This window comes from Triticum dicoccoides, chromosome 5B (assembly GCF_002162155.2).
Source record: "Triticum dicoccoides isolate Atlit2015 ecotype Zavitan chromosome 5B, WEW_v2.0, whole genome shotgun sequence".
NCBI classification, from domain to species: Eukaryota; Viridiplantae; Streptophyta; class Magnoliopsida; order Poales; family Poaceae; genus Triticum; species Triticum dicoccoides.
In genome coordinates, this window is record NC_041389.1 from 479,146,873 (window position 1) to 479,161,578 (window position 14,706).

The following is a 14,706-nucleotide window of genomic DNA, read 5'->3' on the forward strand; positions in this document are numbered from 1 at the left end:
GCGATGCCGGCACGCTGTGGCTTTTCAGGTCGGTTATGTTAGGTTTTGTTTCTGCGTTGCTCGCTCTGGACATTGTACAGCGTGACAGTCCTACAATCTATTGTCGTTATATAAACAGGAAGCACCTATTTGTCATCCGACATAAACCGTTGCCCATGTGATGCAAATCCAACGGCGGCAATCCTTCAGTTCACGTGCTGTTCATCCTCAACCTCCGGCACCTCCTCTTCTTCCTTCCGGTACACCCACCTCCCAACCCAGGCTGAACTGCCAGCTCCCGTCCCCCGCCCACTCCTGACCGCTGCCCACCAAAAATTTCACACCCATGTGAAATAGCAAAACCATCGTTAAGAACATTGCCATGAAACTGTTCCATTCTCTCTTCATTGCCTCCAACCAAACACCGAGATGAAACCATAACATTCCGTTGCACTCGGTTCCGCAACCAAGCACACAGTAACAGATCAGCACGTTGCATCACAAACAGTTCAGCTATACTGCAGCTGCAGTGCAACCTTGGAAATAAGGCCTAGATCCATATGCATTATGCTGTGTTGGCCACAGCCCGGGCTAAGATTTGCAGTTCAGAAGACTAACCAAATTTACAGAACTGGTGCCCGCTTCAGAGTAGCAGACGTAGCATAAAAGTGCGACAGCGCCGAATTAAGTTCACACAAATAGCAGGGTCTAGGAAAACCCACCAACTACGACGGTACAAGTAATTTACAGCGCCGAGACGAATCCAGGGGCGTCATCCCTCGGGCCGGCGAGTGTCCTGTAGACATACAGCTTGTCCACCTTCTTTGCATCGTTGGCGCCTCCATCCGCCTGGCAGATGATCTCGACGTTGAGGCCTGGCATGGCTGCCGCGAGGGACCTGCAGCCACCCAGGGTGATGTCGCACGACGACATCCAAAGCGAGCGCATCGCCTCGTACCTGTGCGTGCCTGCAAGAAGCGCCGTGTTGCCAAATGGGCAGTTCCTGATCTCCAGCTTCCTGAGATTCTTGCAGCCGTTGAGCACATAGATCATGCCATCATCACTATCTCCTGCAAACGAGACAGAGAGCGTCTCCAGCCTCTCGGCGTACATGCCGATGTACAGGAACACGCTGTCCGTGAGAAGGCCAGACATAGATAGACGCCTGAGGCCCTTGCATGACCGGACAATTGCCCCAAAGCCCTCGTCCAGTGGCTGGCCTGTCACGGCATCTACTGACCCATGCAGGCAGATATGCAGTCTGAAGGACGTGATTCGCGAGCAGTTCTTTGCCACCGTAATCAGAGCAGAATTAGTCATTCGACTGCAGGAATAGAGCACAGAGTTTAGCTTCCGACAGCCTGAAGATACTGCAACCAGCCCTTCCTCTGTCACACCAGTGCTTGCTAACACATTTGCATTCGCAGGAAATATCCTCAACTCTTGCAGCTCCAGGCAAGAAGAGGCTACAACCTTCAATCCTGCATCGCCAATGTGATCTAGTACCTACAACCATTAAGCCTTAGTGAATAAAACATTTTATAACATGAAACAACCAGCAAGGACGAAACGCAAATGAAAGAAACAATATGAACAACAAAGGTTTACTCTAAGAATCCTTTAATCAGAAGTGTTCCACTATAACTATTGAAGTAACCTTCCAATACTAGTTAAAACACCCAAAAGTATGTCACCTCTTTGTGTGTGGTTTGTGTGGGTGAGCGCATTAAGTAACACTGACAATTAAGTACAATAGCTATTAGACAATGTTTCCCTAACATCAATGAACCCCATATCAGTTATTACTAAATCATCATTTTGTCTTAGTCATTCTCAAAATACAGTACCACGTTGACAGAATTTTCATGCCTACAACTTTTCCTTGTGCACAGCAAGGCTAGAAATGCATACTATAAAGTATATTGTAGCATTACTGAAGATGCCAAGAAAGGTAAAAAGGGTCTACTCCCAAAGTTCGCTGACATTTTTAAGATTATCATATCTTCCACATTCGCAGGGTCTGGTATTTTCAAATGTCTATACTGGTACAAACTAATTTGTTAAACAAGTCAATAGATAAACATGTGTTCTTAACTTCTTATGCAGCCTCTGTTAAAGAGTAAAGCATAAGAAGTTGAACTAAACGCATTTTGTATGTTAAATATACAAAATTCTTGCCTAGTAAGTACCACTTAAAACAGCATATTGGGCAACATTTTCATTACTTGCTAATTGCACTACAGCAGGGTTGACAAAAGCAGAACTTCCAAATACGTAAACATCTCATTTCATAGGCTTGAAGTGGAACAACATCCAACAAAGTAAAGATCTAGTAACTGCATTTAGTAATTTAACATAATAAGAAACAGGCTAAATTTCCATAACACCAGTGCTACTAAACCTTACCCACAAGTGTCGGAGATTCTGACATTGGTGAATAGTTCCAATAAGATCAACTGTCCGAAACATTGGAGCATAGCTAAGGTTCAAGCATGTTAGGTTCTTGCAAATACAATGTATTATTGGAGTAATCCAACGTGAAGAATCCCAAAAGCCTGATAAACTATTCAGAGAAGTGCATTGCTGAATAGCACTGTAGAGACTGGGGAGTGCACCAGCATTATTGCTTTGAGCAACCAATCCTGTACCTAAATCCACCAGCTTAGGAGCGGAAGTAAGAATTTTGGCTAAAACAGCTGGTGGAACTGCACGATTTAACCTTAAGCTTTTAAGATTTGGACTCCTTGCAACAAGACTTTCCAATGCATTAGCACTCACTGCTCCATCCAAGCAAGCAAAATTCAAGGATTCTAATGATGTCGAAGGCTTGGGGAAACAACTCAACCAATGACGGCCTCGAAACTCCACCTGACTCCCTTGTAAGTCAAGCTCCTTGAGAAACCTGCAATGAAGAGTTACAAATTAAGTAATATGACTTGCAATTACCGAAAGAACTTTTCTGAAGCAACACTTAACAAACTGAAAAGAGGCCGAGATGAATTAATCTTCATAGAACAGAACATGTGTATACAATAACTTCTAAGATACACAAAATTTGCCAGGTAACATTCTAATTGTTATCAACATAATCTGGTTTACGAATGACATCATTGTTGGTGACTCCTGATGCAAACAACCTACCAGTTCTACAGAAAACAAACGGACAGTGCGCAAACTATCGAATTGCCTTAAAGATGGTATCACCAAATATGTGTCGCATAAATTATAATAATTCAATCTGGAGTCACATGGAAATGATACTTTATGAATAGACATGAGAAAATATGTAATATGACTGGGAATGTAATAATAGCTGTAATTGTTAATAATAAATATGAAACAATTTTTGAGTGCCTTTTTTTGAGAGAGAAACTTTTGAGTGCCTTACGTACATACAGGCTTTACAAATGTCATGGGTGGAGATCAGAACGTGGGGCCTTGGGCCTACATTAAGTGGGCTGCACAATGCAAGTAACAACCATGTACACCTAAGATTAATGAGAAGATATTTTCCACTATCTTAACCTTCCAAGTCACGAGAACCGAACGGTGTTTGGTTGGCTAGAGCACACGCCTGTGAGCTCCCCACCCGCATTTGAGGCACAGCCTCCGTAGGTGCCTCACTTTTACCTCAACAACGCACAGTTTAGAGAGGGAACCCTTTAACCACTTTTTCTTATCTTTCAAGTTGCGATCTCCAGGTTTCGTTGTGTGAGACTAAGGAGTTCCATTGTTTAAGAGGGCAGGCTCACCAATATAAGGCATGCCGTATGACACAGCAACTTAAATGAAGAACCAATTTGTTATCTCCTACAAAGTTCATCGCCCGCACCTAGGATCTGACTTTACCCTTACCAAGCCAACACTGCCAGTACAAGCTACCCTTCGTTAGTGTTTACCCTGTTGCGTACATTGGTAACAAGGATTTGCAATTTATATTGCTGAAATTCCCTAGCCTTACGTAAATACCAATCCGTGGGCACGTGAATCCACCCGCAGAGCTACGAAATTATGCAAATACAGTAACAAGTTTGTGGTGAGATTCAAAACTGAAGAGCAAAAAATACGTACGATGATTATGGGTAAGAATAGTGAATAATTACCATTATTCACCTAATTAAGAGTTGGTAGCACTTCAAATGTGAGCCCTTCAAGACGCTATGGGAGTGGACGTACAACCCACCACCTAGGTTCAAGTCCTCATGGACGTGATTTTATATTCCTATATTATACTGAAGGGTTTCTGACAGTTTTCTTTTTTTTAAAAGGCAAGCATTTCGATTCATGGTTTTCGAGTCGCGACTCATCCGAGTCGAGTCGCTCTGGGGTAGCGACTCGGAAAAAGTCGAGCCTGCAGTTGCGACTAGTCGCGACTCACGACTCAAGTCGACACTAAGTTGAGTCGACATTTTTTTGCAACTCATCGACTAGTCGACGACTAGTCGCGCAACTCGAAATTCATGCTTCGATTATATTGATGGGAGGGTCGAGAGACTCTAGAGGCATATTTGAAATTAGCAATAAATTACTGGTGAAAGAACCCTCGAGTATTCTAATCCTCCTTTAAATTGGAATGATATGACATAACCAACATTACTACATTAGTGCCTCCCTCTTTTTCCGATGTTATGGTAATGCCACATTGCTATATGTAAATCCCCGACAGTCCAGATATGTCTTTTAAAGTTACTGGTGAAAGAGCTCTCAAGATTCCACTTATTTAAGTGCAGCATACCAAACTTTTTTATATTGATCAGATCTTGAAATGTATACATGCAGTCATGAAGATTATATAACACTGGAACAATGGATTGACCCAGTATGCAATGCATTCACAATCTCACAAACTGGTTTGAAGAAACATCCCTTAAAATAAGACCTTCTTTAATAAACTGAAATGCATCTAAAATCTCAATCATTATTGTTTATCAGAACTCATGGAAAGGGAGATAGAGCAATGCCAACTGCCAAGGACTTATCAAGGTTTTTCTGTAGGATCATTTAAATGTCATTGATAGTTTCTCGGTTTCCATTCTAGGTATCCAAGATTCAAACAATTGTACAAGGATAAACAAGCTTCCATGATCTGGTACAAAATTGTAGAGCATCGAGATAAACTGGGTATGGCAAGAAGGTTGAATACGAATTGCAGTTTATGAGGCGATGCTGGTGATAACCCATTTACATTCAATGTCTAACGGGAGACACCCACACTCAGTACCATTATCATAACATGAAAAGTAAAAGACTTCCAAGCTTGTAGCATTCTGACCTGCAATTGGTGGCAATAGTAGCAAGGCCATCAGTGCTGAACCCCTCACAGCTAACAAGGACTAGTGACCTCAAATTAGGGAATGAGTGAGCAAGGTGATTGAGGCAACCATCAGTGACAACCATCCGCTTCAGGCGGAGCTCTTCAAGGCCAGGGCATGCACGGGCACACGCATCCACCCATGGCTCCGCTGAGGCACCCCACCCCGCAGGGACAAGGTTGAAGTCAGCAAAGCGTGGCTTGCCCTTCACGGTCAGCGAGCGCAGGCAGGGGAAACGGGCGTGCACACACTCCGGGCGCACCGCATAGCAGTTGGAAATGAACACGGAGCGGCGAGTGAGGCCCTCGATGCGGTACCATGCGTGGCACACGAGAGATGCAGCGTCGCGGTCACGGTGCGACGATACGAAGCCAAGGATGTGCTCCACCACTTCATCTGGGAAGTAGGGCATGTTGCCGCCTCCGAGAATCCTAACAAGCCACAATTAACTTTTACAGTTTACGGCTATGACCTGTTCACAGTCACACAAGCAAAGAAACAAAATATTGTATTAGCACAGGGCACCAATTTACGACCATTTGCTTGAAATTGGTACTTGTACTGGCTGATATGCGATATATATTCATACTCAAAGAAGTACTTGATCATAAATTTCCAAGAATTAACACAGTTAACTAAGCAACAGTCACACGAATTTTTGCATATTTCCATAAGTAAAAGCGTTCGCAAGAAAAGCACCGAGCACGACCGGCGCCGTCCTCCGACCGCACACCCAAAGAGTGCCATGGGGTTCGGCTGGACTGGAACCCCAACATTTCCTCTTCTTTTTTTTCTTCCGGAAAAGGAACTCACAGCTATCATCAGCTCACCAAGCAGCGACAGAATCCGCAGGAAACTCGACGGATTGAACTTCTCACATACCACGGCAAAGAAAGAAAAGAAAAGACGAGATCGAAACTATCCGGGCAGCACAAGCAAGTTAGGGTTCGTCACCAGTCCCCGTCCGGACGGATCGGCAGTCCAGTGGAGCGGAGAAGCTGCGGATGAGGAGGAGGACGGCGGCGACCGTGGATTGAGAGGAGAATCCCTTGGAGGTGGCGTTCCTCGGTGGAAGGAGGCCTGGACCCGGGGGCGGGTGCTCGGCCGGCGGAGTGGAGCGCGATGACCGTCAGAGCCTCAGAGGGGAATGAAGATGAACGAGGGGGATGGAGCTATGTTATTATCGAATCGTTTTTTTATTCGCTTTATTATTATTATCTCACCCACCCCGCCTCCCCTCTCACTAACAGGTGGGCCCTCGCTGACAGAACCCTCTCCAGCGCCTCTCTCTCTCTCACACACGAGTCACCAGCGGAAGAGCAGCGGCGGCGTCCGGCGGCGCGCGTCGAGGTGCTGCCCCTCTCCTCTCCCTCGCCCCCTTCCCCTTAGGGCTGCTCTGCCCCCTCTCTCTCTCGGGCGTCCCCATGGGTGGCTGACGGCGGCGGCGTTGGATGCCCTCTCTCCCTGCTCTGGTTCCCCTCCCCCTCTCTCCACCCTGATCTGTTTTTTCCTCTCCGAGCTGCAGCGCGAAGGAGGACAGGGACGAGCGGCAGGCCGGCGACCAGCAGCACCCCTCTCTTCTTCGTCGGTGATTCCTCCCCAGGTACTGTAACCCTAGCTGTTCGATCTGTTTGGACAGTAGATTCGCTGATCTGTTTGGGCTCGGCTAGAACAATAAGTATGCAGGTGCAGACTATCTGTAACCGAAAGTAGCCAAATGGCCTAAATCAAAATATGCACTGCTCAGTTCTTAACCACCTTAACAGAATCAGATCAGCAGCAGCTGGAAACTAGAGCACAGCGTCTGTCCAGTAGAATCGCCCATGGAGCTGCTCAAGTCATATTTCCATGTCCGTCTGCAGACCATGCTAACTTCTTTTGCAACCAAGTGTTCTAGTGGCCAAACATGACCACAGCGAGTCGAGAATTTTAAAGTACCAGTACCATTTATAGTCTCTCAGCAATCATATGACCGAACCCTTTCTTTGGATGTGTTACTCCTGCTATATTGCAAACTTGGAATAATTGTTATGATAGGTCCTACGTTAACCATGGTGTATGCTTTCTTAGGGAAATCATGGTGAATGTTGATCATGTTTTTGTAAGTAATATTTTTGAGAGGTGAATGCTGATCATGATTTTGTAACTTACGCGTGTCTGTTGAGGAAATGGATGTTTCTTCCATGGTTAACATCTGGAAACCCGATAATAGATATGTATTACTATTTCATCCCTTTTGTCTGATGATCCTGCGTATGGTTCCAGGTTGGAAGGATGAGGAAGGGGCTTCATCCCCAGATGCAGTGGATCTCGTACGTGACGCAGAGCGGCAGGCTGATCAACATCATGATGACCAAGGTGAACCATACCGGCAAGGTGTACCACATGAGGGCGAAGCGGCAGATGGCACAGAGCCTGGGGCAGATTGCCAAGTTCAAACGCCGATACGAGCAGGAAGCGCCGGAGGAGAACCAAGACAAGTAGGACACTGCTGTTTGCAGAGGAGCCATAGATTCTCCTTAGCCTTAAGCTGCGTCATCAGATTTTAGTTAATGAACTTTGGTCGTGGAATTTTGTTTCCATTCTCAGGGATAATGCTGTTTAAACCTCTGCAAGGTTGCATTACTTGCATGTTGGGATTCTCTAAGTCGTAAAACAAAAAGGAATGGAACCAATTAGTTTCTGTTTTTACATCAGTTAATGGTTGGGCATGCCAACATGTCTTTGTTCTGTTTCTAATGCATTAGTTTGCTTGAAATCCTTTGCTGTAATTGAGAGATCGATGTGAACAAAGCTCAGCGGTTCTTGTGCTGCTTACCTTGCAGGCTTTGCACAACGTGGGCTTCTGAGAACTCAGTTCAACAACTTTGGTTACTTCAAGATGATGATGAGTTTTGCCGGGATGGTGATTGGCTAAAATTTGATTTAGTTTAGCCTGGAGGAGGAGGAGGAACATGAAGAGATGGAGGCACTGAAGCTGTGGAGGCGGCAGTGTTCACAGTTCACAAACCAGTAGGATGCTTCAACTTACCGTGCCTTCTATATCGATCTAATCTTTTCCATAAGCAGCTAAGAAATGCACCGCATCATTTCAAGCACAATTATACGAGAACAATTGGTAGAATATCCATCAGTAAAACATGCTGACCTCTTCAAATATTGTTCATTTCCTGATCATTTTCCAACGTCAATTGAACAAATGAACAAAATCTTGCGTAACAGCCAACACCTGCTCATTTTCCCCACTTTATCTGTCTACATGAAACATTGGCACAATTTCACATCATAAAACATTCGGCAGTTGTGTTGTGATAAATTTTAAGAAACAAAGTACGGTTATCAAATTTCAGACAACTATCGTTGGCCCATTATGATAGTTTGGAAATAATGCATCATAAACAATATACTTTGGCATGATTCAACATTGCACAATTGCTAATTAGGCATCTAAATGTTACTATTTCCAAAGGCATCTAAATGTTCAACAGCATGGCACCGACTGCAAGGCTCCACGACTTTTAGCACGACTCTTGAGGGAACCTTCTCCTCGACATGTGTTCTGATAGCCAAAAGCGCCCTGGGAGCCTCCATGAGGATATCCCTCCCCATAGGGAGGCATCTGTCAGGTGGGGCCCAAATGCGGATACCACTCCCTATATAGTACACTGATATTTATTGACGCTACACCCTCCAGAACTGTGACAGACATGAGTGATGTCCAAAGTGAGGCGCTCCAGCGATGACGCATTCTCCACACAACGTGACATGTTAGCTCAACCAAGCTCTTCGCGGAACAGAAGCCGACGATCGTCACGCTCCTTAGGCTGTTGTGGTGGTGTTGCGGTAGCCGCTTCAGACACGAGGAATCCCCGATAACTGAATCATGCTTCATGTCAGGTTGCCGTACCTGCAGAGAAAGCCAAGATGCTTGCATCAGCGATTCCACAATTGACACTAGGTATATGATTGCAAGATGAAACGTAACTTACTTCAAAGATGAAAGTCTCCAGGCAAGGAGAAGCTTCAAGAAATGAAACCACAGAAAGGTAATCATAATCTGGTGAAATAGCTTCATCTCCAATTAGAGAAATATGCAAGTACTTGAGGCGGCGGAATTTGCTGGGTAGCATTGGCGTGCTGATCATCTGCATAAAGGCACCTAAGATTAGTTATATGACTAGGACGGCAACTGTTACATGCCAACAGCTAGTCTATACTCATTGAAACTTTCATCATATACCTCACTAGCGAAGGACATGACAAGCCTTTCAACATTTGGCGCATAGGACAGAAGCTTGGTACGAGCATGCAAGACACTGTTGGACCGATTGAATTCTAAACACCCCATTTCCACATTCTTTACTTGCAATGCACTTTCAAGTGAAATCAATACTGAGCTACCAGAGAAGTGAAAGGTGGAGATATTTGGAGCATTACTGTCTATCACTTGCAGTTTTCTGCATAGATGCACTCTCAGGAATGTAAGCACACTACAAGGTATCTTGAGGCAAACTATCTCGGGGAAATTCAGGAGTCCCAAAAGCTCCAATGCAGTACAACTGGAGAGAAGGCCCTCTAGCAGTCTAGCTCATCATCAGCAATCAGTACATTACTCAGATATAACATTGTCAAGCTTCTCCAAAGACCAAGCTCGACCGAGGGACGAAAGGCACAGTTGGCTACGTGAAGATACCGAATTGAGTTTTCACCCCTGTTAAATAAAAGTGAGCATGGGAAATTGTATGGTTCCCTAGGAATATGAGGCAGCAAAATGTCGAGTTCTTCAATTCCTGCTGTAACAGCAATATGAAGCTAACTATAATATAACAGGAATCGACCCTGTTACAGTCATTAAGTTCAAGCATTAGTTTCTTCATGCCAACATCCGAGTGATGTTTAAGAATATGGTCAACTTTGCTGATGAGATCTCCTGTCATTTCCTCCTTTCCAATAACAGCTCCATTCAAACCGAGCATTAGGGATGTCTTCTTTCATGGAAATTTGCAGGTGTCTAGACCATTCAACAATGAGGATACATTTGAGCTCGGGAGCAGAAACTCCATGTCCCCGGAATGATGCACTATGACGAACTCACTAACTTTATGCACAACTTGCCAGTCGATCCTGAGCCGATGGTCCCTCTAGCCTCCCCGCAGACGTCATCACTGCCAATTAATTCATCAGCCCCTCTATCTTTGGACATTCAGAGGAATGAAAAATGCGACAGCTTATGCCTTTCAAAAAATATACTCCCTCTGATTCAAAAGGAGTGTAGCGGTTTTAGTTCAAATTTGAACTAAAACCATGATACTTATGTTGGATCGGAGGGAGTATTATTTATGCAATGTCATAGAGTGTATCGAGTGAGATCAGGCTACAGACTAACAAAGCACTTCACCATGAACTTCCATCAATACATTACTGTAATTCAGCATTTCATTATACAAAGAGGCACATGTTTGTCCTCAAGTACAAAACTGGTAACACACGGATCATGAAATTTAACACAACACTAGGCACTTCTGACAATTGAAAGAACAACTCATCACATACATTATAATTTTACATGATTAGGCACTGAGAAAATTATGCCATGGTTGACATCTAATGTTCAACAGCATGGCACCGACTGCAAGGCCCTGAAACATTTAACTTAACTCTAGAGGGGATTATGCCCTCAACGTGTGTTCTGATAGCCAAAAATGCTCTATGGGCTTCCTTGATTATATCCCTCCCCATAGGGTTGCAACCGCCAGGTTTATCGGCTGAACAGCCATAAGAACCGAAACTAGTGTCCAATGTGAGACACTGAAGCTATGATGTGTTCTTAATGATATGAAGTGTTAATTCGAACATGCTCTTAGCAGAGCAGAAGCCGACGATCGTTACGCTCTTTAGGTTGTCATGGCAGTGTTCTGGCAGCTGCCTCAAATGTGAGATATCCCCAACAATCGAATCATGCTTCATGTCAGTCTGATGTACCTACAATAGAAGTTTAAGATGATCGTTCAGTTGTTCTGCCATAGGTACTAGGTATGCTTGCAAGATGATCAGTAACTTACTACAAAGATAAAAGTCTCCAAGCAAGGAGAAGCTACAAGAAAAGAAACCAGAGAAAGGTAATCATAGGCCGGTGAAATAGCCTCGTGTCCAATTAGAGTAATGTGCAAGTATTTGAGGTGAATGAATTTGCTAGGTAGTGTTGGTGTACTGATCATCTGCATAAAGATGTCTCGGATTAATCATATCACGTAAGAAAGCTGTTGTATGCAAATAGCTACCCTATGATCATCACAACGTTTAGAATATACCTCATTATACGAGGATACGCGAAGGCGTTTCAACATTCGGTACAGATGGCATAAGCTTGGTCCGAGTATACCAGATAAAGTTGGGCTGATATGAACATATCCTCATGTTCTTTACTTGCAATGCGCCTCCAAATGAAATCCTTACCAAGTTACTGCCACTGATGTCAAAAGTCGAGATATTTGGAGCGTTGCTCTCTATCTCCTGGAGCTTTCTGCATTCACCCACTCGCAGGAAGCTGAGCCGCTGGAGCTGACAAGGTATCTTCACACGAACTATCTCTTTGCATCTAAAGAGCCACAGTAACTCCAACATGGAAGAAGTGGAAAGAAGGCACTCTAGCTCATCGCTCGTAATCAGCACATTAGTCAGCAGCAACTCTTTCAACCTTCTCCAGCAATCAAGCTCAGCTGTGGGACGAAAGACACAGCTGGAGAGCTTAAGATGCCGAATTGATTTTTCACTCCCACTGAATAAAAGAGAGCATGGGAAGTTGTATTCTGCCTCACTGGTAAGAGACAGCAACATGGTGAGCTCTTCAATCCCTGCTCTGAAAGCAATGCGAAGCCAACTATTGAGATAACAGTGATCAACCTTGCGGCAACAGTAGAGATTAAGCTCTAGTTTCTTCATGCCAACACCCGAGTGATTCTTAAGAATACCGTCAACTTTGCTGATGAGATCACCGTCAACTTTGCTGATGAGATCTCTTGCCATTTCATCTTTATCAATACCATTTACATTCAAACCTAGTGTTTCCTTACTTAAGGTAAGGTTGCGATAGCGTCTCCATGATTGCAGAAATGTGTGCGACACACAAGCCGCACGAGCAGCGTCTCGTAATGGCATTAGGGCATGTATATGTCGATATATGTCCTGAATGCAGAAGCACAGACGGGAGAAAGATATCAGAATATAAAAGAAACATTAATATTAATACTAGAATGTAATTCTAGTGAGTGGATCAAGGGCTACAAAAATGAGCTTTTTGAGGAAGATTTTCCTGCAATGTTACTTATTATTGATTAATTAGTATCGGTACAATTGCATTCTTACTTAGATTATGCATATGGCAGTGAACAAGAATTATTTATTTGCATTTGTGCAAGTCAACATTCAGCACCCATGCGGTGATCGGTGATGCTATACCATACAATGTAATACAATAATATCTGATAATCAAGTCAGTATGGCAGCCAAACAAAAACATGAAATTGTTCACTGGGTATAAATAGTACTGTACATATGAAAATTTAGTGCAACAAACATAGACTGCCAAAGCCAGATAAGAGAACAGTCTTCCATCATATGTGGTTCTTTTTTCCAGAAAATTTGGTTACTACTAGTACTACAGCGCAAGGTCTCAACATTGTGGCAGTGTAATAAAGCATTCCGCAGACAGATGCTCGGATTGTCAGAACTTGTCATCATAATCTTATACTCCGAATATGCATACCTAGCATGATTCTAAGTTTGGTTGTAGCAGTAATCATATGCCAATGAAGAAAGTATTGTGGTGGTGGACTGGTACGAACCAAACACAGCATTAAGTAGTACAAACACAACTTTTCTTCAGGTTTACTCAGCTAGTAAAATTCTCACCAGTACTTCCCTATAATAATCCAGGTAAAACACGCAATGGTATTTTACTCAACAATTTAATTCGTCAGTTATCAGAAACTGTATACCTCTGGAAGGTCGAGACCCGGTCTTAGTCCAGCAGCACTTTGCGAATAATCATCTTGCTGGCGCAGTGAGCACTTCTTTTTACAGAATGAAGCAATCAATCCATCTGTCATACATAAGTCATAATAAGAGTACATCAATACTCTGTGGTAGCACAAACAATTCGGCATGCATCCGAGATTAGATAGATCTCAATTCAAGGTTAAACTGCAGAGGTTACAATTAAAAAAACTGCAGAGGTTGAACGCTGAAAAAATCTCTGCAATCATCGAAAGAGATAAGAAGGGGAGTAGGATGCGTACCGTGTCGAGTTCTCCGGCGACGGCGCTGCCGGTGGCGCTTCCTGGACATGAGTCTCATCAGTCCCAGATGCAGCACCAATCGATGCCCGGGCTCGCGATCCGGGCCTTTTCGCCGACTAAGGCGGAGGAGATCGTTTCAGCGCTGGAGCCGCCGAGCGTTCTCGGGACGATGGAGGCCGGAGTCTCTCGATAAAAGAGCAACCCCTGTGTAAACAGAGAAGAGAAGAAAAAGAAAATAGATAGCACTGGTAATCTTTTTTTTGAGGGTTTTGCTTCAGTTTCTTTTATATATCTTCGTTCTTATTGTCAGCAGCCATCCACAACCGCACGATCAAGTCATTATCTTTTTTTATGGAAATCAAGTCATTATCATGAAAGGTATAGGTTGAAACACCATATGCAACACAAAAAGAAAACTCAAACATGACGTGTAGGAGCGCTAGGAAGAAGACAGGAATGGAAGAGGCGCCCCATCGATGATCATTCACCTTTGTTTAGCTTTTTTAAAGTTTTCATAAAATTTGTTAGGGGAACCTAAGAAAGGAGATTGACATTCCGCGTTGCACCTGCTACGTACTTGTCGCCCCCTTTTCACCACTCATTTAGCGCGTCTTTATTCACAAAGATGATGGAAAAGGGATGTAAGTATTGAAACGCGCTTTTTTAGGGAAAGCCTTCAGTCTAGCTTTATTAATTTCAACAAATGCTTACATCATTCACAAGTAGCACCGAAAGGAAACTAGGGGTCATCCAACCACAAAGCTGGTGGATCATCCCTTCCCCTTTGAGAGCTAGCCTATGAGCAACCATATTGCATTCTCTAATGCAAATGCTGAAAAAAGACCTTCCCGAAATCTAAACACAAAGAACGACATTCCTCAAGTATGGGTCCTGCCACCATAGCTTGTCCAGAATTGTTTGCCATCGCCTCCATCAATATTATGTTATCTGCTCGAGCAACCAGAGTATGTGCACCAATAGAACGAGCTAGCTTTAGACCCTCCAACAGCGCCGCCGCCTGAGCTGAGTCAACATCCGCCACATGATCAAGTTTAGCTGTGGATGCCGCAATGAAAAAGTCCAAATGGTCTCTAATGACAGCCCCACATGAACCAGTA

The 14,706-nt window shown here is 43.9% G+C and overlaps 3 protein-coding genes and 1 pseudogene across 7 annotated transcripts; 1 reads left to right on the plus strand and 3 right to left on the minus strand.

The window, feature by feature from the left end:
* Positions 1-516: 516 nt before the first annotated feature.
* LOC119310966 (transport inhibitor response 1-like protein Os11g0515500) lies at positions 517-6,438 on the minus strand. 2 transcript variants are annotated; one of them, XM_037586587.1, is made up of 4 exons: positions 6,246-6,438; positions 5,252-5,763; positions 2,386-2,881; positions 517-1,485 (listed from the first exon to the last, which is right to left on the minus strand). In XM_037586587.1, exons 2-4 carry the CDS (start codon positions 5,701-5,703, stop codon positions 724-726), a joined length of 1,710 nt encoding a protein of 569 aa, XP_037442484.1. In that variant the 5' UTR covers positions 5,704-5,763; positions 6,246-6,438; the 3' UTR covers positions 517-723. The 2 variants fall into 2 exon arrangements, with proteins under 2 accessions (XP_037442484.1, XP_037442486.1); XM_037586589.1 differs by having other exon boundaries at positions 5,991-6,438.
* A 92-nt stretch (positions 6,439-6,530) lies between these two features.
* LOC119310967 lies at positions 6,531-8,030 on the plus strand. Its single transcript, XM_037586590.1, has 3 exons — positions 6,531-6,641; positions 6,817-6,894; positions 7,557-8,030. Exon 3 carries the CDS (start codon positions 7,566-7,568, stop codon positions 7,773-7,775), a length of 210 nt encoding a protein of 69 aa, XP_037442487.1. The 5' UTR covers positions 6,531-6,641; positions 6,817-6,894; positions 7,557-7,565; the 3' UTR covers positions 7,776-8,030.
* Positions 8,031-9,217: 1,187 nt separating this feature from the next.
* On the minus strand, positions 9,218-10,267 carry LOC119309792 (annotated as a pseudogene).
* A 521-nt stretch (positions 10,268-10,788) lies between these two features.
* LOC119310968 lies at positions 10,789-13,814 on the minus strand. 4 transcript variants are annotated; one of them, XR_005150818.1, is made up of 5 exons: positions 13,589-13,814; positions 13,289-13,392; positions 11,603-12,476; positions 11,354-11,509; positions 10,789-11,273 (listed from the first exon to the last, which is right to left on the minus strand). XR_005150818.1 is itself a non-coding variant. In XM_037586592.1 (4 exons), exons 1-3 carry the CDS (start codon positions 13,644-13,646, stop codon positions 11,607-11,609), a joined length of 1,032 nt encoding a protein of 343 aa, XP_037442489.1. In that variant the 5' UTR covers positions 13,647-13,814; the 3' UTR covers positions 10,789-11,273; positions 11,603-11,606. The 4 variants fall into 4 exon arrangements, 3 of the variants coding, with proteins under 3 accessions (XP_037442489.1, XP_037442488.1, XP_037442490.1); XM_037586592.1 differs by lacking the exon at positions 11,354-11,509; XM_037586591.1 differs by having other exon boundaries at positions 10,789-11,509.
* Positions 13,815-14,706: the final 892 nt, after the last annotated feature.